This window comes from Halichoerus grypus, chromosome 3, assembly GCF_964656455.1.
Source record: "Halichoerus grypus chromosome 3, mHalGry1.hap1.1, whole genome shotgun sequence".
Classification (NCBI taxonomy): Eukaryota; Metazoa; Chordata; class Mammalia; order Carnivora; family Phocidae; genus Halichoerus; species Halichoerus grypus.
Genome location: NC_135714.1, coordinates 187,364,758 through 187,391,370, shown reverse-complemented (window position 1 = coordinate 187,391,370; position 26,613 = coordinate 187,364,758). Strand labels below are relative to the sequence as shown.

The window sequence follows — 26,613 nt, the reverse complement described above, 5'->3', positions numbered from 1 at the left end:
CTTCTGTACCTTGCTGTGCTCCTATAAAAATACCTTGCCAATCATTTCAGATCAGCACGATAAGCAGACTTCATTCTTTTTCATAGTTACATGCAGTGTCATTTTTGTAGCTAGATTTGTTGGCATGCAGATTTATGAATATATGTATTGGGATATTACAATCCCAGAAGTAAAATTCTAGGTCAGAACTTGGAGCTATTTCTAGATATTGCCCTCCAAAGGTGCTGCACCCAAATGTATGGCCTCACCAGTAATTGCCATGCACGCTTAACCAACACTGTGTTCCAAACCACTCCATCTCTTCAGTCTGATATGGGAAAGGAATGGGAATCAATTGTCATTGATTTAACTTGCATGTCTTTAAATTTATTTTTCTAAAAACTGTCTATTCAATCCCAATTTATTTCTTTTATTTATTTGACAGAGAGAGGAGGGAGAGAGAGATGGCACAAGCAGGGGGAGAAGAAGGCTTCCCGCTGAGCAGGGAGCCCAATGCGGGGCTCGATCCCAGGACCCTGGGATCGTGACCTGAGCCGAAGGCAGATGCTTAACCGCTTAATTGACTGAGCCACCCAGGTGCCTCTATTCCATCCAGGTTTAAAAAATCTTTCCTCACTCAGATCCCTTCTCCATTCTCTTCTTACTTTCTCTATCCTGTTTCCCATAATTGCTTGTCCTTCTCTTCCTTTACAACACTGGATTAAATTTATCTTTTCCAGAAAACTTTCATAATAATGTTTTCATTTCCTCTCAGCGTTGTATATTTATGTGCCTATAGTCACAATTATAGGTATATTCCTCAGTTTTTAAGATGTCTGCCAAAAATACTGATTGTGATCTAATGGTAATTATAAAGATACAGAGAATTATATCTTTGCGTTGGTTTTCATCATACAGTATTTCACAGAATATAAGATGTGATTGATTGCAGGACACAAAGTAAAAATGCTGTCAATTAAAAGAAAAAACCACAATGCTTTCTTATCACTTAGAATTTTTATTTTAACATTAGTGAATATTATACAATTCATATTTTTACAGCCTATGGGAGTAAAAGCACTATGTAAAATGTTAACACACAGCTATGAAACAGTAGGAGTTGTCTTAGTAAAATGATGCCTACCAAGTACTAACATTAGTAAAACAGGGTCTGCTGCAGTGTTGGTTTAATTACTTTAAGACATTTAAACAATCAGTACTGAAAAACAAAACTGATATTCCATTCAGTCACATGAAGCTCTGACTCTAACTCTCTATGAATTCCTATCATACAGTTTGAGAAGCTTATGGCTCTGTGGTTTATTTACACTTACTAAAATACCGATGAGATTAATCTCACTGGCATGTATTGCTATACCAGAGGGTCTAAGATCTAAGATCAATGTTGGTTTGGTTATCAACAAAAATTTTCAAAGTTCGGAGGTGACGTTTCTCAGAAAGACATTAGTCCACAGATACACATACAAACGAAGTACTACGTTTCTCTATTTAAGGGCAGGTATATTCATTTTGAGATAATACAAGAATGTACAACAGGTTGCTTTACCATTGTATTTTATAATAAGAACAATAAACTAGGACTTAAATTAAATGAATTTCTCAATATGAAATGATTCTGAGAAATAGCATAAACCTTTTAACATGTAGACTTTCTGTAGAGAGTATGATACTAAAATTTACGTATAGCTTCATGTTCCCACAGAATAATTTGTAGAAGGAAGTAACTGAGAGTAACAGCATACATGTATTTAGTCTGTTACTATTTTCAAAGCATTAAAATTTTTTTAATCAATGTAAACAATAATCCAGTAAGAGATTTTCACCTCCCATCTTATAGATGATAAAGGTCAACAGTGATAAGACAGAGGGAATCACTGTAATTACTCTTTCTCATTTTAATTTATCAGAATATTTTATTTATTCCCATTTTAATATTATGCTGCAGCCTTACAGAGGAATATTCATTTATACTGAAAAGCAAAAAAGACTGCGTATATAGTATGCCTTTGGAGAGTGAGAGAATTATAAAGAATTTTAATGAGCTAATTCATTTTTAAATCTCTATTTAAAGAACTGTTCTCAATAGCAATTTCTCCATGTAGGCAAGATAATAAAACTTAAATATAAAAGTAAATTGCATTTCTCAATTATCCTGGATAGCAAATAATTAATATTGAGAACACCCAGTGTAAGGTAAAATAGACTTTGGGCATGTTAAATGAGTGGGCTGGCACTTTCATTTAGTCAATCAATTGAATCAACCTTCAAAGCAGGTGAAATTAAATTATTATACTATATGGAATCTTCAAATCATATATTTCTATAGCAATATAAGAAATAATACCAGATAAAGAATGTAAAAAGTTTAACAAATACATAGTCAATGCTAATAGTAACATCTTCTTGGAAATAACATTACTTTTATAAATAGGCTGAGGAGAACTATCAATTTCACATTAATAACTCACAAAACTCACAAAAACAAAGTCAGTATTTCCCATTTTCATATGCAAAAGCAAGATAATAGCTAGAGTATGTACAATTTACATTAAATACATCTTAGAAAAGAAGATAAATGAACTTATCTTCCACATATAATATATATTAACTTAAATTCATTCTTTTATTTTTGCACAGTATCCTTTTATAAACTACACTTTTTAACTGAAGAGACTTCCATTAAGTACTATCAAATTATTTTCTCCATGTGAAAGTCTAATTTTGTTTCTCACTAGAAAGCTTTTCTTTTCTCTTTAAGTCATATTGTTTTGAAATAATGAATTACACTTAAATTATTCATTATTACTGGCTGTCTGGCATGTGGTCCTTTCACAAGAAACAAAATATTAACTTCTACCAAATATATACATCGCTCTTCTAAACCATTTCATATTTGCGTTTTATAGCACTCGCGGACTAACGATGTGCAATAGGTCACAAAGCTGCAGGAGACTATTCTGACTAGTGGTATGAACGTACGCCGTCTGTGGACAGGAGAAGCGTGTCCAGGACCAGAACGGCAAGGATGGTGACGGCTGCCAAAAATGCTACTCTTTCCACCAGCGAGATGGGACTTTTTTGAGGAAAGAAAATATCTACATTTTACATTTCTTTACTGTATACATAAAAGAATAACAGACATTCTGATGACTTTGGTAAATGAGCAAAAACTTTTAAAAAACTTTATATGCTTCACACAATATATGTTAAGTACTTTTAAACGTTAAAAGTACAATGTAAACCATCACAGTATATTATACAGTAGCTTAATTTCTATTTGTTTTTCAAAATTATTTTAATGTAATTAAAAACCTGGTAATAATGGGGATTTTTCAACAATTCTAAAGGCCCTAAAATAAATCTCAAGGAATATTCATTTTCTGAAAATAAGTTCACAGTCCAAAACCAAAGAAAATATGTTGTTGCTGTTAATTTTTAAGGGATCTAGATTCCAGGAGTCATACATTATTTTGAAATGAGGCAATTTCTAATAAATAAATAAATAAATTTAAATACATTCTTGTATAGTCATTGGAAGTATCTATATACTTCTGAAGGGAATGAAAAAGTACAGAGTTCAGTAAATCAAGGCAAAAGCTCAACTTGATAACACATAACATGTATAGTTAGTGAGAAGATGCATTTTAAGTGTCTTATGTTCAAGAATTCTGTCAAGAAAAATCATAATTAGCATTTCATCTTTTCCTTCATTTCTACATGTTCTGATCTCAGACCTGCTTCCATTCTCTGAAATTTGTGCTTCTTGCATCGTTGTGTAGATAATAATCCTTAAAACTTTGCTTTGGAAGTACCTAATTAAAAAAAAAAAAAAAAAAAAAATATATATATATATATATATATATATATGTAAGCAATATTTATTTAGGATGAAACCAAGAGTAATGGCATTAATCAACTATTATTATGATATTAATGTGAAACAGTAAGGCACATAATGAAAACACTCGATAGAAAATATAAGATTCAAAGACTTAACTAAAACTTTAACTTAAAAGTTGAGTATTTTGTTTAGTAACTTGTCTAATCTTTGGTATTGTAAAGGTCTAAAAGAAATGTTGTTTTTGTCTCTCGGGCTATGTACTACTACATGGTTGGGAATACTACCTAAATGAACAAATGATAGGGTTCTACTTTTTTTTAATGTTAGTTTAAATTCTTAAAGGGAGTATAAAGCTCCTTCAAATAGAGACAAAGAAGACCTGACTTCTTTTGTTCACTCAACAGTTACCACCTTAGATAGATAAATAAGCCTACTTGCCTCTAAACATTTTAGATCCAACATGAGTTTCCCAAATGAGTTCCATAAAAACAGATCTGAAAGCTTTGCAAAATAGCTGATACTTGGTTTTCTCTTAGAGAGACAAATAAATAGTGGCATATTAAGATCTGATAAGTTCTAAGGGGGAAGAAACCTACTGAACCATGCTTATTATAGTATTTCTCAAGCTTATTTGACCAAGCAGCTTTTTTGTTTTTTAGAATAATACACATTGATATCCTATGGAACCACTTTGGGAAATACTGCTATAGACAAATACAAACGTTTCAAGCTCAAGAGAAATAGCAAGAAATATACGTATTTGCAAGCATTCATTGTCCAGACCTAACTAATCAGAACCCACAATCAACCAACATTTAATAGCTACAATAGGCTTTTACAAGAAAAAAGGAAAGGCAAACCTCTCATTCTGGAGATGAGCAGCAAATATGAGTTATTTCTTTGGGTTGACACAAAATCAATGAATCTCCTGCATCTTTCTCAATTACTGCATTCTATGGTGATAGTTTAGTAACTAAGATGGCTTTGCCATCAGACAGAATGAGGCTCAGATCCTAGTGGGCCATTGACTAGCAAGTTATCTTGGATAATTACTCACTACGTCTTTGTTTTCCCTGGTGTTAAGTGGGACATCTATCTCTGACTCTACATGTGGAACACCTCGTACAGGGCCAGGCACCTAAAATAACTCTAAAAAGTTACCTGCTGTTATTGCAGCCGATGTTTGGACATGATCTTACAAAACAGTAACTAATATTCCTTAGATGCTAATGGTCCTAGATGATGAAAATCCTGCTTGGAGTCATTATACTGTATCTGCTCAGATACAAAACTGTAGGTTTAACAGAAAATTTTTCTTTCGAGACACTCCAAGAGAATTCCAGTCAGATGAGTAGATTTATTCTAGTTCACTTTTGCATCACAGCTTAATAGTAGCAAACCAATGCTTTGTTGTAATGACTAATTCTTAAATTAAATTACTGGTCTAAAATCATTAGAAGAATGATTTGTAAATTGAATTAGTGGCCTAAAAATAAAAAATAAGTTTTAAGTCTATTTCTTTCAGCGATTTCCTAAACGTCATCATAGAAAAATAGATTATGACCCTTCCTTTGTTACTGAACAAATTTAGACAGAGACGCTAACATACTTATCTGCTATGAAGTTCCTTCTTTAGACAGGATTTGAAAGTGGGATACTTCTGCACTGTTTTATAACCCTGTAGAACAGAGGATTAAAAAGTAAGCAAATGTAAATAAAATGTTATGGGGACACAGGTATGCAATAAATACATAAAGCAAAAATAAAAACACATAAAATTTGAGAGAGAAATACAGTGTCAGAGGCTTCTAGCATAGTTTATATTTTAATTCGATCTTGCTACTCTAAAATTTTTGAGGAAAAATAGGTGATTTTCAACGTATATCCATCCTTTCAGGTTATTTGTGCCATCAGTCTCCAATGTTAACAAGTGACCGCTAGGTGGCAGTTAAGTACACAGTATCTGTACTAACACTCTGGATTTTTAAAAAATAATTAAAGATCTTTAAAGGGGGCGCCTGGGTGGCTCAGTCGTTAAGCGTCTGCCTTCGGCTCGGGTCGTGATCCCAGGGTCCTGGGATCGAGCCCCACGTCGGGCTCCCTGCTCTGCGGGAAGCCTGCTTCTCCCTCTCCCACTCCCCCTGCTTGTGTTCCCTCTCTCGCTATGTCTCTCTCTGTCAAATAAATAAATAAAATCTTTGAAAAAAAAAAAAAAAAAAAGATCTTTAAAAACGTTTCAGATGAATCTTGATTTTTTTGGGGGGTATATATAACTTTTTATCTTTTTAGATGTATAATACTTAGGGGTATTCTTACCAAAGAGAGAAGGCTGAACATTCTAGCTGTTACTAGAAAAATTTTTTCTTTTTCCATTTGTGGCACATCCACAAATATGTTAAATGTGTAAACATTTGTTGACTTACACTATATTTCATAACTTAAAACATATTTCTGAGGAAAAAAATCAGTAATTTTCAGTATAAGGTGTTAACAGGAAAAAAAAAAAACAGTTCAATAGACAAAATTTTTTTTACCTTGTTCTCCATTTAAAGTACTGAAGATGCAGTGACTTAAGAGTCTCGAATTGCTTAGTGGAAATCTGCATCGTGCAAAATGAGAATCATGCTATTTCTTTCTTTCTTTTTTTTTTTTTTTTTTTAAAGATTTTATTTATTTATTTGACAGAAAGACACACAGTGAGAGAGGGAACACAAGCAGGGGGAGCGGGAGAGGGAGAAGCAGGCTTCCTGCTGAGCAGGGAGCCCGATGTGGGGCTCGATCCCAGGACCCTGGGATCATGACCTGAGCCGAAGGCAGACGCTTAACGACTGAGCCACCCAGGCGCCCCGAGAATCATGCTATTTCTTTGTATAGTACCAAGTCTGAATTGCCTGTGTGCTGACTGAATTAATCAAAAAATATTTGGCAACATTTCTCCCCACAAACTGAGATGGAGACATTAAATTAATTGAATATGAAAATAAGTTACTGAAATTCAAACTGATTTATATTTTTAAAAAGCATTAACTTTTATCTATCACCTTAAAGTGTTTTGGAAAATAAGTATGACCTTATGTTTTTTCTTTTCAAATATAACATTTCACATTTATATCCTTAAAAATTTATATACATTGTTTTTGAAACTTAGGGTTTTTTCCTTCTTCAGTTTTTAAAAAGGGTATCAATAGGCTTCAAATGTATTGGTTTACCCGGAATCCTCTATGGAGTCTGTCTTTCATAATTCCAATAAATTCTTTATAACTTAATTGATCATCTTTGTCAACGTCAAAAATCTTGAAGACGGTGTTCACTAAATGTGGTGAGAGTTTGAGGCCGGTGGCTACATAGACGGCACGCTTGAATTCATCTAAACATCACAGAAAAGAAGTAAACAGTTAACACTATTTTTATAATGTGCTAATTGCTAGAAAGGTTATAAAAGAAGTTTTTCTAAACATGGGTCATGACCTTAGGTAACACACGACTCCTCATTAGTCATGATATCTTTCAGGGAACAGAAAATGTTTGTGGTTTGAATTAAAAGGACCAAGAAGTAGCTGTATCTTAGGTTAATAATGTATTCATAGTCAGTGGATGTTTAAGGAGCACCTACTATCAGTGACAGACACTTTAGAAATTAAGATGAATACGTTATCAAGAAACTTACAGTTCAGATGGGCAACGAGACACCTGCCCAAATAACCTAACACAGGACCACACAGATATTAACAAAGTGTATGAGAACTTGGACATGAGTGATTACTTCTGTCTGTAGTGTGGAGTCGTAGGGAAAGGAGAGGGAAGAGCAGTGATTAGGAAAGGCTGTGATTTGTATGTGAGCTGAGCCCTGACAGATGGATGGGGTCAGCTTGCGGAACTGAAGAGTTTCCATACCAGGTATGTTGCAGAAGAGGTCTATGTCTTAGAAAGATTATTCTGTGAGTTGTCTAGGAAACATCAGAGAGGAAACGAGAGATATACTTATTCCTAGCACCTGCAAGAACACACTTTTGATTTCCTTCATTTCCAGTTACAAAAAGTATAAAAGAGCAACTTTCCATTCTGAACCAGGTAAGCAGATACTGACTTGTTTTTCTTCTCAAGGTTGACTAGTGGGTTTATCATGGCAGTAAATGCTGGTCTGTGAAGGCTGGGCTCCCAAAGTTTTGGTTTGAAAACATTAAGGTAGGTTGAGTTGAGAGGATGCCTTATTTGAACATCTGCACTAGACAAAGGGTGAAATATGAATAATTTTCAGGTTTCTCTAACTCAGTGAATACATGAATGCAGCTAAGTGAGGGATGCAATATCTACATTTTTGGGAGAGAGATAATTTATTAGCACTTAGGGCTCACAGTTTGGCTTTTCCCCAGAGCTTGGGAATAACAAGACTGTCCTCTGAGATTTAAACTTGGGAATTAGCATTTACTAGATTATGGCAGACACAGGTAAAATTACTTCAAAGACATAAACAGAAAGTCCTCATGTGGCAAGAATATTAAAAAAGGATATGGCCCATGAAGGAAGGGAAAATGGTCACAGCCGCAGAATCCTAGAAAAACGACTGGACTTGTTAGTCTGTCTACAGGGCAAGAATGAGCTGGTCCTGAGGATGACAGCATTCTGAATTCTGTGACAGCTGTATTTCTTTGTAAATTCATGCAAAATCAACATTCAATTTTATATATTATTCATAAAACTCGATTGAGGTAAGTCCACAGCAGAGGGGGCTTTGGCGCCAACATTCAGGTTTCTGAGTCAGCAGAGATTGAGGGTAAAATCGGAAATATAAATATCATCCTGTGATGACGTTTGGGCATGGCCAGTTGGCTCTTCTATAGGTAGACACGTATCCCTCCATGTTACCAGCGGCCATGAGGTTTCTTCCTCTTTGGATCTTTACAAGCATTGTTACCTCTTCCCCATAATATGAAATGAAGGCCAGTAATAAGTTTAATGGAAAAATTTAGCAAACTTCCCTAAACTCTGCTTAGGGAAAATAGATTTCCCATTGAAGCATACACCACGCTTTCAGGCAATTTGATGGCCAATATGAAATGTCTCATTAATTTGTTGTCAAAGTTCCTAGAAACAACACATGATTATTATTCTTTTTAATTTTTGAAAGACGATTACTTACCTTGCCCTATAGAACGACTTGCAAAATTATACATATTCAAGGCTATTGCAAAGTCTTCCAAGTTGTTCAAAAACTGGAAAAATGACCTGAATTCATCAAACGTGATGCCCTATATTAAGAGAATATATGTAAATATATTTAGTTTTGCCAAATTTATTACAATAAATATCCATACTTACTAGAAATAAATAGATTAAGCATCTGCAATGTATCTTGTGAGTAAACATTTCCAGGGCACGTTCTGAAGCCTCCTTTCTCCAAATTAAATGTAAAATTCACTCAGATTAATTTCCACTGCATGCGGTTGCTATCATTAGCAATGCTAGGTGAAAATATTTTTAAAACACTGTCATTATCAGCACAGTGTTTCAAAAAATGATACAACAAAAATGAATAAAAAAGTTTCAATTGTGATAACTTTGTATTTCAGGCCTAAATTTTTTAAACCCTGAAAGTAACTATGATTAAGAAAAAAAAAAAAAGTAAGGGGAAGACAACCCCTAAAACACCAGTTTCTCCTGTACATGTATTCCTTAAATGTAACTTAGCATTAGGTAGGTCATCAACATCTGTAATAATGACAATGCAAAAGCCAACATGCTGAGCAAGCCCAAAGCAGTGTACTTTTACTTATTTCTGTCGTGATTAACACTGCCAGGATAGCAGGAGGAAGTACGGTGAGGGCACACTTACAGTTCTGGGCCCAACACCAGGGCTTGGTGAAGGACCATGGGAAGGCTTCTAGGATGTCATTTACATAAATTGCAATTATTGCTACTGCTACTAGTTCAATTAAACAGGAACATTATTTAAAATAAGCACAATGTATCTTAGATAATACCAATTTGGACACGAAGAGCTACATTTAATTATTGTGTTCTCAGCAAAATCGACATAATTGAGAAAGTAAAGGGAAAAAGAGCAGAGGGCTAAGAGCTGGGGCTTAACAATTTCATACTTTAATGTAGAAGTAAAAGGAAAGGGAAACCAACAAGGCAGCATTGGAAAGCCAGGGAAAGAACCAGAAGAGTCTAATATAAGCCAATACTGATTAATACTGATTAAATGATTATCAAAATAATATTCATTACCAATTTATTATCAAAATAATAGTACTAATTTTTGGCATACATTATTTCCACTTCACTTGCAACGCCTTTTTACTTACAAGGAGAATTCTCACTGTCTTTTCTCTTCACAATTTTCTCTCTTTTCTAATATTCATTTACAGACACTCCAACCCTGGATTCTGCTTCGTGACCCAATCCCACCTGCCATGTTTTCCAGGGAGGGCTGTTTGAATCAATTAGGGGGACTGAGCCAGAAGGGGTTTGTCTTGATATGGAGAGCTTGTTGCTAGGAAACTGGTCACTGTTCTGGTTCTGTATCAGTTTATGCTGCCACCAGCTGCCACAGCAATTTTTAAGCAAAGTATAAACAAAAATGTCAATACTTTTACGGAACCTAAGATTAAAAAGCAAATCAAGGAATGACAGAATAGAATGTTCACCATCTGAATCTTTAGATTTTTCAAAACAGTGTTCTCCTGTTTGGAAAAGACAAGTCAAATTCAAAACCATACAGTAATTCTTCCATGTGGATTAAACTCTTTGTGTTTGGAAATACGGAACTGTAAACTGAAAAACAGGGCATTCGTCTTGGTGGAGATAATTTAAAGCAATCCACTCCTAACAGCAGTGAGGGAACAACGTGTCAGAGAGAGGGGGGATGGTCACTTCTTCCTCCTCTCCACCCTCACCACCAGGATCACTTTTGTTGATGGGACATTTGGGTCTGAATGGAATGTGTCCTAATTGTTAGAAGTGGAGTGAAAAGAAGTAACTTACATTTTAACAAAAACAAAATGATGGTAATAACTGAAAAATTTAAAGCATCAAAAAGACATGAAACTGAAAAAAAAAAAAAAAAAAAAAGACATGAAACTGAGAGTTCAGAAATAAGCCCAAATACCTATGACAGACTTGATTTTCAGTAAGAGTCCCGAGGCCATTTATTGGAGAAAGAACATCCTTCTTTTGAACAAACGGCGCCGCACAACTGTATAAACGCGTGTCAACGGAAGGTACCGGACTTTTACTTCACCCCACATACAAAAATTAACTCAAAAGGGATCAAAGACCTAAACCTAATAGGTAAAATTGTAAAAATCTTATAAAAACCAGAAATGAAAATTTCATGACCTTGGAATTGGGACAATGGTTTCTTCCCTCCTTTTTTTTTTTTTTTTTAACATTAATATATTGTTTATTTTCAAAGTGGAAGGGATGCTGTATCTCCTACTTGGTAATGGTTTCTTAAATATGACACCCAAAGTATAAGCAACAAAATTAAAAATAGATAAATGAGACTTTGTCAGAAGTAAACATTTTTGCGTATTAAAGGATACTATCAAGGAAAGTAAAAAGCCCACAGAATAGGAGAAAATATTTGCAAATCATGTATCTAATAAGATTCTAGTATCGAGAACATCTAAAGAACTTTTAAAAACCAGTAACATAAAGACAACATGATGAAAACATGGACAAAAGACTTGAATAGACATTTCTCCAAAGAAAATATACAAATGGCCAACAGGTACAAGAGCAGACGCTCAACATCATTATCCACCGGGGAAATGCAAGTCGCAACCACAATGATCCCCCTTCACATCCACTAGGAGGACTCAAAATAAAAAGGCAGGCAGTAACAAGTGTTACTGTGGAGAAAAGGTAGAGAAAATAGAAACTTCATTCATTACTAATGGATTAATATAGTTACTCTGGAAAGCAGCTTGGTAGTTCTTTAAAATGTTAAAAATTAAGGATGCTTTGTGACCCAGCTATTTACTCTGAAGTATATATCTAGTTCTCTGACAATTCAAAACATACGTCCACATGAAAAAATGCAGACAAATGCTCATAACAGCATTATTTAAATAGTCCAACTGGAAACAACTCACCAACTGACAAACAGAGGAAGTGTGGTATATCCAAATGATAAAGTATTATGTGGCAATAAAAGGGAATGAAGTGCTGATATTTGCTAAAATATTGATGAACTCTGAAAAAGTTACGCTAAGTTAAAGAAGCCAGACACAAAGGCTCACAAATTGTATGATTCCACTTACATGAAATATCCATTATAGACAAATCCACAGAAACAGAAAGTGGATCAGTGGTTGCTGTGGGCTGAGGGGAAGTAGAATGGATTATGGGATTTCTGTGTAAGATGATGAAAAAGTTCTGGGACTAGCACTAGTGATGGTTGTATAACATTGTGAACATAATTAATACCACCACATTTTACTCTTTAAAATGGTTAAAATGGTAGATTTTATGTTATGTGTATTTTACAATAAAAATGTACATATACTACTGAAATATGTCATTCAGGATGGGAACAAGCACTTGGATTGAACTGTGTGGCAAGGCGTAAGTGAACACAACTGAGATAGTTGGTAAGACATAATTCAGTACAAAGACAAACTAGAACATGCGGTAGATCTCAAACTGCTACCGTAATCACACTGGGGGTTCGGGCTGCTACCACGCCCCGTCTGCAGCCCTGAGGCTGCTCCCAATGTGTGCACTTGTTTATCTTCGGTGGAGGTGCGTAAGCCTGAAGTAATTCTTAGGAGACCAGGGTAGGGGGCCTAAAGAATCAATCCCTCCACTGAAACAACCATCAGCTGGGAAAGACTGACAGAATCAACTTTCTTGAAACTCCGGAATCGAATCCGAAGTTTATAGCAAGGAGGGGACTGAGTAATAAAGAGAAGGGTCATTGAAATTCAGTGTGAGCCTTGTGGTGTCTCTGTCCACCAAACTACCATTTTCATCTTTCAGTGCTGCGGCAGCAGCTTTGGGGCTGGTGGCTAATGTTCCTGGTGCGGCTGCCTGGTGCCAGAGGGCTAATATAGGCCTTGTTATTAACATGGTGTGGTATGGGGTTTGGTTTGTCTGGTGGTTCCTTGAGGGACTAGCGCAGAGGCTGACTTTTGATTTGCCCCCTCGGTCTTGGACTGGTTTGGCTTTCATGGTGATAGCGACAACTATCGAAAGATATAAGGACATGCACACTCTGTGCCTGTTTGAGGCAAGGGATGACAGAGGGGACAAGCGGCAGACAGAATCTAAAAACCTGGCAAAGAGAAGGCTGAGGAGAATGGTTATTGGAACAGGGGCTCAAAGGGCCATTGTAAATACATGGGAAATTAAACAGGCCCAGGAGTTGACACATGCTTTGAAAAGACCTGAGTGGATGTTAGGTAACTACCTCTGGCAGATCTGTGGGCTTTGTGGAAATAGGAGATCAAGGCAAAGGAAGAGGCTTAGGTAGCCTGGCTTAGTGTTGAAGGAATGCTCCAGCTCAGAGCTGAACTGCAAAGACAGTACTATATGTATTTTTTTCTTCCTGGCTCTAGGCATTTAAGGAAATCTCTGTCAGTTCTCTGGCTAATTACAAAGATAACAGAACAGAGTCTTCAGTGACTGCACATGACAAGAAATACAGTCTTTTCCATTTGTTTAGTGACTTTTCAAGCTACCCTGCAAATGGACAACTGCAGGGGAGAGTCTGGTTTTTCAGAGTTAGCAAAGCATAATATTCAAAATGCTTAGCTTTTAGCAAAAATTACAATGCATACAAAGAATTAGGAAAATATGGCCATTGACAGGAAAAAAAAAATCAACAAACCATCCCTGAGAAGTTTAATCATTGGACCAAATAGACAAAGACTTTGAATCAACTGTCATATACACTCAAAGAGCTAAAGGGAACCATGGATAAAGAACTAAAGGAAATCAGGAAAACTACCTGTGAACAAAATGAGAATATCAATAGATAGAAATTATAAAAAGGAACCAAATAAAAATTCTGGAGCCGAAAAGTACTATAACTGAAATGTAAAGTTGAGTAGATGCTCAGCAATAGATTTGAGCAATCAGAATAAAGAATAAGTTAAAAGTATTCAGTCTGAGGAGCAGAAAGACAAAAGAAATAAAGAAAAGTAACAGAACCTAAGGAACCTGCAGACACCATGGAGCATACCAAAATACACATTATGGGATGTCCAGAAGGAAAAAGAAAAAGAGCAGAAAGAATATTTTTAAAAACAAGATTGAAAACTTCTGAAATTTGATGAAAGATAAAAGTCTATGCATTTAAGAAGCTTTACTGACTTTAAGCAGAATAAATTGAAAGAGACTCATACCAAGACATATACTTAAAACTGTCAAAAGATAAAGACAATCATGAAAACAGCAGGCGAGAAGTGATTCTTCATATATAAGGAATCCTCAGTAAGATTAACAACTGATTTTTCATCAGAAACCATGAGGCCGGGGCGCCTGGGTGGCTCAGTCGTTGGGCGTCTGCCTTCGGCTCAGATCATGATCCCAGGGTCCTGGGATCGAGCCCCACATCGGGCTCCTTGCTCCGCGGGAAGCCTGCTTCTCCCTCTCCCACTCCCCCTGCTTGTGTTCCTCTCTCGCTGTCTGTCAAATAAGTAAATAAAACTAAAAAAAAAAAAAAAAAAAAAGAAAGAAAGAAACCATGAGGCCAAAGTGAGTAGGATAGTTCAAGGGCTAAAAGAAAAAAATCTGACAACCAAGAATTCCATAGGTGGCAAAGCCATTCTCAGATGGTATGTGGTGGAACTGTCCTTCAAAAATGAAGAAAGGAAGACATTCTCAGATAAACAGCAGCCAGTGGAGCTCATTACTACCAGATCTGTCCTACAAGAAATGCTCAAGGGAATCATTAAAGCTGAAAAGAAAGAAAACCAGGCTCTCACTGAAAGCTGTATGAAGAAATGAAGAATTCCATTTAAGGTAAAGCTAATGGTAATTATACAGAGAGCATTTCACACCCACTAGGATGGCTATTACTTACTTGAATATATATATATATATATATATATATATTCATCCATGGACAGATGAATGGATAAACAGTATACGTACAATAGAATATTATTCAGCCACAACAAGGAATGAAGTACTGATACAAGTTACAACATACATGAACCTCAAAAATATAATGAAAGAACCCAAACATATAAGGTCACATATTGCATGATTTTATTGATATAAAATAGAATAAGTAAATCCATTGAAACAGAAATCAGACAATAGTTCCTAGAGGCTGGGGAGAAATGCTTAATAAGAATAGGGTTTGTTTTTGGTGTTACGAAAATGTTTTGGAAATAAAGATGGTGTTTCTATTGTGTCCATACTAAATGCCACGTGAATTGCTCAGTTTAAGACAGTTTATGTTACATGATGTTTACCTCAATAAAATACACAGAAACAAAAGACTAGAATGAGAAAAAGATTAACTTGAAAAATCCATCTTAGTCATTAGAAGACATTATCAGCCAAATAAAAACAACCATTCAGAAAATACGGTCTTACAAGAGCCTCAAGAGTAAATTAATTTGTTCTCAACGCAAAATGCATGCTCATCTCATAAACTGAGTATGCTACTAGTTATATTGTTCAAATTATATAGGTAACTGATCTAAATGACAACTAGATAACTTTTAAAATATAAACAACTTTAAAAGGCTGAGGGAAATGTACCATTTTGGAATAAGCAGAAAATTCAAACTTGGAAGTTTATTGGCTGAATGACCTGAAGTAAGTCACTTAAATCTTGCTGAATAACAGTTTCCTCAAAGCTTAATAATGAATTTTACTACTTTCCTGTTAATATTTACATTACATAGTTATTAGGAGAAGCCCTCTTCCCTTCTACAGTCTCTACCTACATTCTCTCCTAGGTAAGTTCATCTGGTCCCATGGCATTTACAATTTTTAAAAATTATTTTATACGGCACTGTATTCATCTGTTCAAAATTCAAAAGGGACAAAAGCGTGTACAATGCAAAATCTCCCTCCCTCTCACCCTTGTTCCTTAGCCACGCAGTTCCCTTCCTTGGAGGAACCACTGTCTCTAATTATGTGGGTCCTTCCAGAATTAGCATAGGCTATCTTTTTAAACAAACGGTAGTATACTGTACACTGTTTACAGTTATTGTTGAAATTGTGCTCTTTTTCACTTGTGTCTTGGAGATCGTTCTACTGGGGTATATAAAGAATCTTCTTTGTCTTTTTTCAGGAATACCTTTTCCATTCTATAGATACATCATAATTTATTTACTGATTTACTGAAAGACATTTAGATAGTTTCCAATCTTTTGCTATTACAAACAACACTCTAATAAATAACCTTGTATATCTGCCGTTTCACATGTGTGAATATATCTGCAGGTAAAAGTCACAAAAACAGAAAAGCTTTAAGTTCTACTTCCATTCAATAGGGGTTCAAGGTACTGGGATATAGGAGTGAATAAAAAAAGATAAAATACCACCATTACATTCTAGTTGGGGACACAGACAACAAATAATTAAAAAACAAGTTCTATTGTTTATCCAGATAAATAATGAAAAATAAAAACTAAACCTATATTATATTATACTCTAATATAGTATGTTAGAAGATGATAATGCTATGGAATAAAAACAGATAAGGGAAGAGGACTAGGGAACGCCAAGGGAGAGGGTTATAGTTTTTATAATAGATTATTACTTACATAATAGCTTATATGTTATTATAAATAGGTGATTATTTATCCATTAGATTGGAGGGTAGGCCTCATTGAGAAATGACACAGTAAGCCATGTGGATATCTAGGACAAGAGCATTCTGGGCGGAGAAAAGAACCCATACAAAAGCCCCGAGACAGAAGACTGCCTGGTGCTGAGAAGCAGTAAAGCTGTCAGCGTGACTGGAGCAGAGGGGGCGGGGGGGGGGGGGGGGGATGGGAAGAGATGAGGGAACAGCTTGCCGGGCCTTGTAGGCCACCGTAAGAATTTCAGCTCTTTCTTTGAGTACAATGGGAAGTTCATAAGATCTGAATCATGGTATCAATCATTTCCTTAATTGCCAAATGGAGAACACATTGTAGGGGGGCAAAGTTGGAAGCAGAAAGATGATTTAGGAGGCAACTGCAAGGATTCAGGCAAGAGAGAAGGTGACAAGGGTAGGAGCAGTGGTGGGGGCAAGAGTGGTCCTGCGGATGGAGGCGGCATCAAGAGGATCTGTTGATGGATTGTATGTGGAAGGTCAAAGGAAGGAGTCCAACATTTTGGCTAGAACAATTAGGGAAAGCAGAGTTTCCATTAACTGCAACAGGAAAGACAGTGTATGGAAATTTGGGGGATGATCAGGAGTTTTAATTTTGCAACTAGTAAGCCTGAGGTGTCTACTGGATACCCAAATGGAGATGCTGAGTAGGTGGTACAGTGTAGAAGTCTGAAATTCAGGGGAGATGTTTAAGCTGGAGACATAATTTGGAAGTTGATACACTAATGATTACCAAAAAAGTCCTGATGGCACCCCTAAATTCCAGAGGCACATATCCAACTGCCTATGTAATTTCTTCATTTAGATACCTCATAGGAATCTCAAACTCAAGTTGTCCGAAATGAAATTATCAATTTTTTCCTAACCCCAAACTTGCAGTCTTGCTTGGCTCAGTGAATGGCACCACTATTTCACTATGTGGTTCAGGCCCAAACCCTAGGAATTCTTGATTCCTCTTTCTCCTTCACACTGAAGTCTAATCCAGCAGCCAGTTCGATCAACTCTACTCTTTAAATGACCCAATATCTGACCACCTTTCCCTACGTTCACCCTGGTGCAAACCATGCTCATCTCTTCCCTGAACTCCTGTGACAACATTCTAACTTGTCTCTTTCTTTCAGAGGTGGGCCAACTAAAGTCTATTCTCAATATACCAGCCATGATGATCTTCTGAAACATGAATCTGGTATCTGGCACGTGAGTCAGATCACATTCGGGTGTCAGAGTAGACAGTGAATACTTGCTACATAAATACCTGATGGATGAATGTATATTCACCTATGTTCTAAAGCAAGGTTAGCACACTTTTTCTATAAAAGGTCAGAGGGTAAATATTTTCATTTGTGTAGGCAATATGGTCTGTGTGGCACCTACGCTAAGGCACCGAAGCATTCACAGACAGTACATTCAAAGAATGAGTGTGACTATGTTCCAATAAAACATTATTTACAGAAACAGGAGGTAGGTAGTTTGCTGACCCCTGCTTCAAAGTTTAAATACTATAGTAGCTTCCCATCACTCTTAGAACCACCATTAGAATAAAATCTAAATTCCTTATCTTGGTCTACAGGGTCCTGGAAGATCTAACCCATATCTGTCTTTCCTTCATCTCCTACTATTTTCCTATTGACTTATTTTACCCTTTTTTGCAATTTCTCAAATAATCTCAGCTTTTTCTGTCTCCAAGCCCTTGGTATTTGCTGTTTCCTCCGCCTGGAATGTTCTTCATCCAGATCTTTGCATAGCTCATTCCTCACCGTCTTTCCTCAAAAGCTACCTGATCAGAGAATGTTTCCCTGACAGTCCAGCTTATTTTCCAGTCCCCATGATTTTTGTTTCTCTTCATAATATTTATTATTATCTGAAAATATATCACGTATTAATTTTTTGTTTACTTGTTTATTGTCTCCACTAAGAGGTATTTCTACAAGACAAGGATTTTGCTTATCTTGTCACTTTATCCACCATAAAACTAGAATAAGGTCTTGTAAATAGCAGATGCCTAATATCTGCTAGATGCATGAATGGAACTAAAAGTATTTTAGAATATGTAGAGTGCCATCCAAGTAGCTGTACTTGTTATTCTTTTTGGAGAGAGGGGATGAGAAGTGAAAGGAAGGGAAAGATATAAGTAGGGTGTTCGAGGAATATCACTGGCTTACAGTTGTGGTTTTGATTCCTCGGGCAAGTGTCTAAGTATCTGAGACTCAGCTTCCCTTTTTCTAAAAAAAAGATGTCAATGTCTGGAAGTCGGTTCTAAGGATTGATGAGGTAATACCAAAACAAACAAACAAAAGTCATGAGAATCGATGTTGGTTCATTTGTCAAATTTTCCTTTTTTTTAGCTGTAATGATGTATAGTGCTTAAGATACTTCTATCAATTATACGTTTTCAGAAACTGAATTTAACCTAAAAGAAAAGTTTATTTTCAAATAACTTTAGGTATAAAAAAATAGTTGCAAAAATAGTACAAAGAGTTCCCATACACTCTTCACCCTGGAATTGAACTTTTTGAGTTATAGATTTCTGTGTTTCCATTGGATAAAAGAAAAAGAGAAGCAGACTCATTTAGGTCCTAAATAATATCCTAGCAGCTTGACAAAGTAGTACAATTTCTAATACTTATTTTTAGGGAAGTGTCTCTGAATTGAAAAAATTCAGCTTAATCATGTAAAACAGATAAAGTCCCCTAAGAGATTATGTAAACTAATGGCCAAATGCATCAGGTCTTTTCTTCTCATTCCTTAGGGGACCTGGCCAATTGTTAGCACTGTCACAGTGTATCCATTTTAAACAAAGTCAAACTATTTGCAAGTTTCTCTTGGATAGATTAACTTGATCCTTCTATAAACACAAATAGTAGGCAATATATCCAAAACATCTCATGCTTGAAGGGGTACTTGTAACACCAGTTCTATTTAGTTGCAATGATGCATTCAAATACCACTAGGTAATGCAACTGCTCAGAATTGCTGACAACACATTTGCTGCTAAACAAATAGACAATCAGTTGTCCAGGGTTCTTAACCATTCATGCCATCCAAACTCTTTGAAAAACTTCACTTCACTTGCTGATAAGATCACTCACTCATCAATGGCTGTCTTCAAATGACCTTTTATTAAGGATATTAGAGAACAAAGTGTGACTGAAATGATGTCACTATAAACTGTTTCATACGAAGGGATTAGTTTATGTAGTAGTCAAAGCATGTATCTCAGCAGAATTCTCTTCAAAAATGATATTCATAATTTGAATAAAACACTTGCTAATAACCTTAATGGTTTTCAGCCTATCTAAGAAAAACATGGATCTCTACCCAGAATTTTACATTAATCGATTTTAAAAATTTAGCCAGAGCACCTAGGACACTGAGGAAAAAAGGATGAAATATATCCAAAATACCTATTAATCCACAGAGGAGAAAAGAACTAAGAAACAATATATTCTATAGATCTATATGATTATAAGATAATATATGTAATAAAATAGATATGGGAGATTAGATACCTTTTCTTCAGGTATACTGTAACGCACATTTTCCAAAAACACTGATGTATTTTCCACATTTGTATATCGTAAAAGAATATGAGCAAAATCTTCTTCACTGATAGTGTTCATCCCATTAGAGTAGGAAAGGAATTCTATTTCTAGAACTTCTGTCTGTAGGTTATCCATGAATCTATGACAAAAATATAGAAAGAATGAATAAGATAAATGAAGAGCGATGGCAACAGGTGATACTTAGCCTCTCAGGGCTCTGGCTTCCTCATCTTTAAACTGGGGACAACAAAAAGATCTTGCAGGGTAGTGATGAGACTTAAAAGAGTTATTGTGTAGTGCCTGGTGTTTACTAGAGAGGACACTACATCCATGCTTATCACTGTGGCTTATACTTTCTTAGGAATATACAGGAAATAATCCAGATATCCAGGCATTTCTTATCATTCAGTAACTTCCCGTTATACTTATCAATATAATGACTAGTATATAGGTACTGATGGAAGCGCCTGTTTGTTAGAGACAGTATCTTCAGCTAGGATGAAATCAGCGAAGAGGTGAGTATTTCTGCACCAGATGATTCTTTCTAAAGACCTTTCTGACTTTAGCATGTTAATATTTTTCAAAACAAATATAAAATTAAGCTCACCTATAAAAATCTTCAAAGTTGAGCTCAGCTTTTCCTTTCTTTCCAAAAAAGTGTACAAGAAGTGTAGTATCTGTTACTAAACTTGTAATGTCATCAGCACGCTTAAAAAATCACAATTTAAAGGTTAGCTGCAGTAAACAAACAATAGGGATACCCAATGTCCCTCAAAGAATTTTATCAACATATAAATAAATACCAAGAACATGAATATGTTAAAATTAGAATGAAAAGACTGCATTAATAAATGCCATTACAGTTAAAATGAAGTTCAATATTTGAAAATAGAAACATGACTGAAATTGATTTTTATCCTAAAAAATTTTAAAGATGACTATATTTTAGGACGTTTTCAACCTCAAATTATGCATATAGAATACCTGTGTTTTAAATTATCTAAAATAGTTGAAATCTTTTAGTAATCACCTAAATGTTTTATCTTTAAGTCATTTAGTTTGGATTTTCCTAATCAACCTAAAAAAAATCAGTTTTTTTAAAGGATGTTCAAAAGAGGTAAATTCTTCAGATACATGAAATATATGGGGCCAACAAAAGAATGGTCTTATGCTTCACAAAATAGTTTCCTTTGAGCATGATACTTTCCTATTGTATTCCATATTTATGATACTTTAAATAGAAGATACCATATTTTGAAAGAGAAACTATACTACTATTATCTTGGAATTTACATAATCTATAATTTATTTTAAAAGAAAAGTCTTACATTATTTTTGAATGGATAAGAGAATAATTCCAGAGGACTTTTTCCTTCAAGTTCCAACAAGTGTATTCTTAAAATCACTTAAGTCTAGTCCTTATAAAGTTTAATGGCCTATGAAAATAGTCCTTCTTTCCTTTAATGTGGTGACATAGATTTCCCTTTCTTTTTTCTCCCTCCCCTTCCATCCCTTCTTCTTCTTCCTCTTTTTTCCTTCCTTCCTCACTTCCTTCCATTAACTCATATCTATCTTATAAACTCAGGTACAAAAATCATAAAATTCAAATGATTCTAACTCTCCCATATATTATCCTGGGAAATGTAAGAAAAATAAGAGGTTAAATAATAACTAACATTTTCTGTATTAAAAAAAATAGCTGTAAATGTCCATTCAAAGGTACATATCTGAAATGTTACTTCTTGGCCAGAATTCTGTTTCAGAGAAAACATAAGAAATAAAAAGTATATACTTCTCTACAAAGGATAAGTTGTGTTCTATGATCCCTGACGGAAAGTCTCATCTTACCCATCGTCCACACGCTTTTGGTAATCTTTTGATTCCTTATAGCTCTCTTCCCAATTTTTCATCAAGACAGCCTTTTATCCTTTAACATTTCTTGGATCTTTATTTCCCTTCTCCCTAGACCAAATATTATTAACTTCTAATGACTAGTTTGGTGTTACAAAGAGTACATCTTGTGATTGGTCTTTTTCCCTCCCACGTGCCTTTTAATTCCTGTTTTTAAGTGGTCTCTTTGCTACTTTGATTACTCAGGTCTCTTTTAAAACCTCCAACATGTAGGGTATCTTCTACTTTAAATTATCTAAAATTGTTGAAATTCTTTTAGTAAATTGTGTAGTCTTACTTAGGTTTGTTTAGCTTGTTTTCCTCAGTAATCTTAGGATTACATATATATATTATCTAGCATATAACCTCCTTAAAATTGTTTTGAAAGATCTCTACTTAGTTTAAGTTTGCTGACAACTCCCAAGTGTTTTCAGGAGTTGGAATAACTTAGAAGTTTCCTATATATCTCCAACGAAGTTCTCTGAAGACCTGATTGCCAGGGAGAAAATAACAGCCCGGAAGCCAGGTGCCACATACTGTCTTACGCCTTCCTGAACAAGCTTATAATGGATGTTGAAGAACGTTAGTGGTGCCAGCCTTCCAGGGCTTCGCCTGTGACAACAGACTAGGGTAATTCTGAGTAGTTCTCAAAAGGCACTATTACTTTCACCAGTAGCTTTCTGTTGCGGAGGCAGACTGCTGTAAGGACAGGATTTAAAATCAGAAGACCTGAGTTCACAGAGTTTTTTGACCTTTAGCTTCCTTATCTGTAAAATAGGCATAAACCTATCTACAATAATGATTTGGAAGATAAAATTAGACTCTGAGTGTCAATGAAGCATACAAATATTATTGGCAGTCACAAGATGCTTTGGCATATAGCATTAAGACCTTTGGGGAAAAAAGGAGAAATCTCATGTCAATTATAAACATTCCTTTGTGATTGTGTATGATCAAGTCTAACCCATTATTACCCATGGAATAGCTTAAGTTGGGGGAGAAAATATTTGAGAAGGCAGGCCTAATGGAGCACAGGAGTGGAGGCTCTATCGAATCAGCAGGCAACATTAGGAACTGGGGTATCCATCTAGAAGCTAGAGGACTGGAATGCGGCGGGGAGATAAAGTTGATCAGAAGAGGGGCCATGGTGTTTTAGACTAGTTACTGACTTCACAAATAAGCAGTGGGGTGGTGAGCCTGTAAGATGATGAGCCCAAGAGTCAGATTCCTGGCTTTGAATCCTGACGTTTTTCCTTATTAGTTAAGTGACCTCGGTGAAGTTAATCTCTCTGAGGATATTATTACCCTCAGTAATAACAACAGTACCTACCTTAAAGTGTTGTTATGAGGATCTGGTAACACATGTAAATCATTTAGCACTATAACTGGCATATTGTAAACGCTCAACAAATATTATTTATTTTTGCCAAATCAATATATTTCAAGAAGTTGAAAAAGGACTAGACAAGACAGAAAAGATAATAATGTTGAAGCTTAATGCAAAAAAAAGTTTTACATGGCACACTCTTACTTTTTTGTTAACTGAAACTACACATTATATAGATCTGAAAAAAAAAAATGCCTTCAAATGAGAGGTCACAGGAACACCCAAAGTTAGTGAACTCAGCTAACATAATTATGAAATGTTTTCCTTTAGTGCTGTGATGTCCTTTACCTCAAAACCTAACACAGTGAAATGAGATGGCAGGTTTTCAATAATGACCTCATTCTTCCAGCTTTTCTCATGCCCACTGAGCAGAGCAGATCTTCGTTTACAGTCTTTCATCATCAAAATCTTATTAGACTTAGGTTGCACTTATCCAGATAATCCAGAACCACAGAGGCATAAGTAACAGTTTGACATTAGAGAAAAAAAATTAGAAAATGGAAATGGTGAAAACTTGTCTCCCCCCATTCAATGAAACAGAGCACTGTTGGGAGTCATTGAAAACCATACCAGTGTCCTTAGTATCCTAACAGTGTTATATAACTTAAATCACAGGGGAGTTGGGACAAAAATAGAGACTTTATCCCTTTGATTCTTGTGCCCATTGTTAAAATAAAATGAATTCAGGTGTTTTCATAACAAAGCAAGAAAAAGCCACAAAAGAATCCCCATGGGCCATTTACATGAAAGGCCCTTATCTTTGTTGTGATTAAAAATTACTTTAAATGATTTCATCAAAAATAAAATAGATAAATTTACATGGAATTAAAAATATGTAAAATATTACAGATTTTTAAGATACCTTTAACATATTTTTTTTGATTATAATGGGATAATAATCATATCAAACTCTATCCAAAGGGCAGGGGGGAGGGAAATCAAGTAGATTTCTAAGCTTTCTTTCTAAACCAATTTGAATCCTGAAAAAAATACTTATAAACAATTCAATGTTACGGTGGCATCGGCAGTAATCTATAAGGAATTTCAATGAGTTGTAACTTAATTAAAATTAATTCTCAATTATCCTCTCTAATGTGGGAGGGTAGTAAGAGATAATCCCCAAATAATTATTTTATTTTAGAACACAATGTAAGTTTTGTTTTCGTCTTTCTTCTATCAGATTTACTTTCATAATGTTTGAATCAATTCATTAATTAATTTAGTAGCTTATGATTATAATGTGGATTGATTACAGCCAATGGTATGCTAGGAAAATAAACTAGCTCTTTAGGGAAAAAAAAAAAAGCCTGATTTGTAGTGTTTGCCTATTTCTATGGTATTAATACTTCTATCATGGCCACTTTCAAGTACCAACAGGATGTCACGGATGTTGAGTTGGGAAGAGATGTACAGAATTAACTCTAGGAAGCCATAAAGCCAGCTCCAAGCACACCTCTGACAGTTTCCATCTCGAAAAGGTCTTATGCATACCATGTAATCTCTGAGTGTATGTAAGAGCTAACTGGTCTTCTGATATTAAACCTCCCAAGATCTGAATTAAATTCAACATCAAATGAGTGGGTTGTGTCTAATTGTGAGAATTTCTAGCAGAGTTAAATTAGATTAAAGACAGGCTGGAGGCTGAGGTGGACAATCCAGGATGGAGAGAGAGCAGTGACATGACCGTTAGTTTGAAGCTAGGTCGCAGTTGGCTTGTAGGACTCTTGGGCCAATGTCCCCATTTGCTCTTGTTTTTAGGCACTGACTACTATGTGCCTGCATAAGTGATTACAGAATTAAGTACTTCTAAAATACCTTACACGAAACATCTATTACCACTTTATGACTAAAAAATGGTTCAAATTTAAAAGGTTAATTTTAAAAGGTTATTTACTGGTCATTATTACATCATATTTACATATCAGAAGTAAATTAGAGAAAGGGCAAAATGCTTTATTTGTTTTGGGATTTTAAAATTGAACACAACTGACAAAATTAACATTTCCAAGTATCTGTCCCAGTCTAGAGGTGCCAATTGAGTAACACTACATACGGATAACAGAAGTCACACCTGATTTCAGTTTACTTCTCTAGATATTTTTAAGTGTAATTTTTAAAAGTCAAACTTCAGAAAAAAGAAATGAGAAGCCAGCTTTAAAGAGAAAAATAATGGGGCGCCTGGGTGGCTCAGTTGGTTAAGCGACTGCCTTCGGCTCAGGTCATGATCCTGGAGTCCCTGGATCGAGTCCCACATCGGGCTTCCTGCCGAGCGGGGAGCCTGCTTCTCCCTCTGACCCTCCCCCCTCTCATGTGCTCTCTCTCTCTCTCTCTCTCATTCTCTCTGTCTCAAATAAATAAATAAAATCTTTAAAAAAAAAAAAAAAAGAAAAATAATGAAAAATATCTCAGTATTAAGACTGATAGTAAAGTTTTAAAAAATTCTTAATAGGATATATGAAATCGTGTTTACTGTAGAAGACAAAGCCCATCTTTTAAAATCACAAATCCCTAAGAACGAAACAAAACAAAAACCCGAAACAAAATGACAAATCCCTAGTAACAATGGCGGCATGCTGAGTGGGTGGGGGGAAGGGGGGAGCCCACCTGAGTGCAGCAATAAGGTGCATGTCTCTATGGAATTCAGAAACAATAATGAATAACAGTCAGTCTGTTTTTAGTTTTCTATGCATTGGCAATCCAAAATAATGTCAAGTTAAAATATTCCTCCCTTCCTTGACTGACTGCTCCTACCATACCTCCCTTACTCACCATTGGTAAACTACACACAACTAATATTCGGAAATTTAATGTTTAAATCTACCATAACTCTAAAGCACTAGCTGTCTTTTACCAAGTTAAAAGTTTCAGCACTTCATGTAACATGGCAAAATTATAAGGTTAAAAGATTCAGTGAAACTATAAAATAGCATTCTCAAATTTCTGAAAGTGATCCTTAAATTAAAAATAGCGATATTTCTTTTTAGTTAAGTTAGAAAGTCATGTTTTCTACAACAAGCAAGCTGACTTAACATAGACTGTTATAGGTAACCTTGCAGCCCCTGCCAGCATTGCTGACATACTCGAATCTATCATTTATATATAGAAATTATTGCTTTACTGAAGAAAAGGGAAAATACAAAATTATTTTTGGTTTCATCATTGTAAC

At 35.3% G+C, this 26,613-nt stretch overlaps 1 protein-coding gene across 4 annotated transcripts in view; it reads right to left on the bottom strand.

The window, feature by feature from the left end:
- Positions 1-977: 977 nt before the first annotated feature.
- The window catches only part of MICU3 (mitochondrial calcium uptake 3), a 111,700-nt gene continuing 86,064 nt past the window's right edge, over positions 978-26,613 (bottom strand). For all 4 annotated transcript variants that reach the window (XM_078069682.1, XM_078069679.1, XM_078069680.1 and 1 more), the window contains 6 exons: positions 20,778-20,878; positions 20,138-20,309; positions 8,982-9,090; positions 7,051-7,208; positions 5,451-5,519; positions 978-3,812 (listed from right to left, as the gene is read on the bottom strand). In XM_078069682.1, the coding sequence (XP_077925808.1) occupies positions 5,451-5,519; positions 7,051-7,208; positions 8,982-9,090; positions 20,138-20,309; positions 20,778-20,878 (609 nt within the window). In that variant the 3' untranslated portion in view covers positions 978-3,812. The remainder of the gene's footprint in view (positions 3,813-5,450; positions 5,520-7,050; positions 7,209-8,981; positions 9,091-20,137; positions 20,310-20,777; positions 20,879-26,613) is intronic.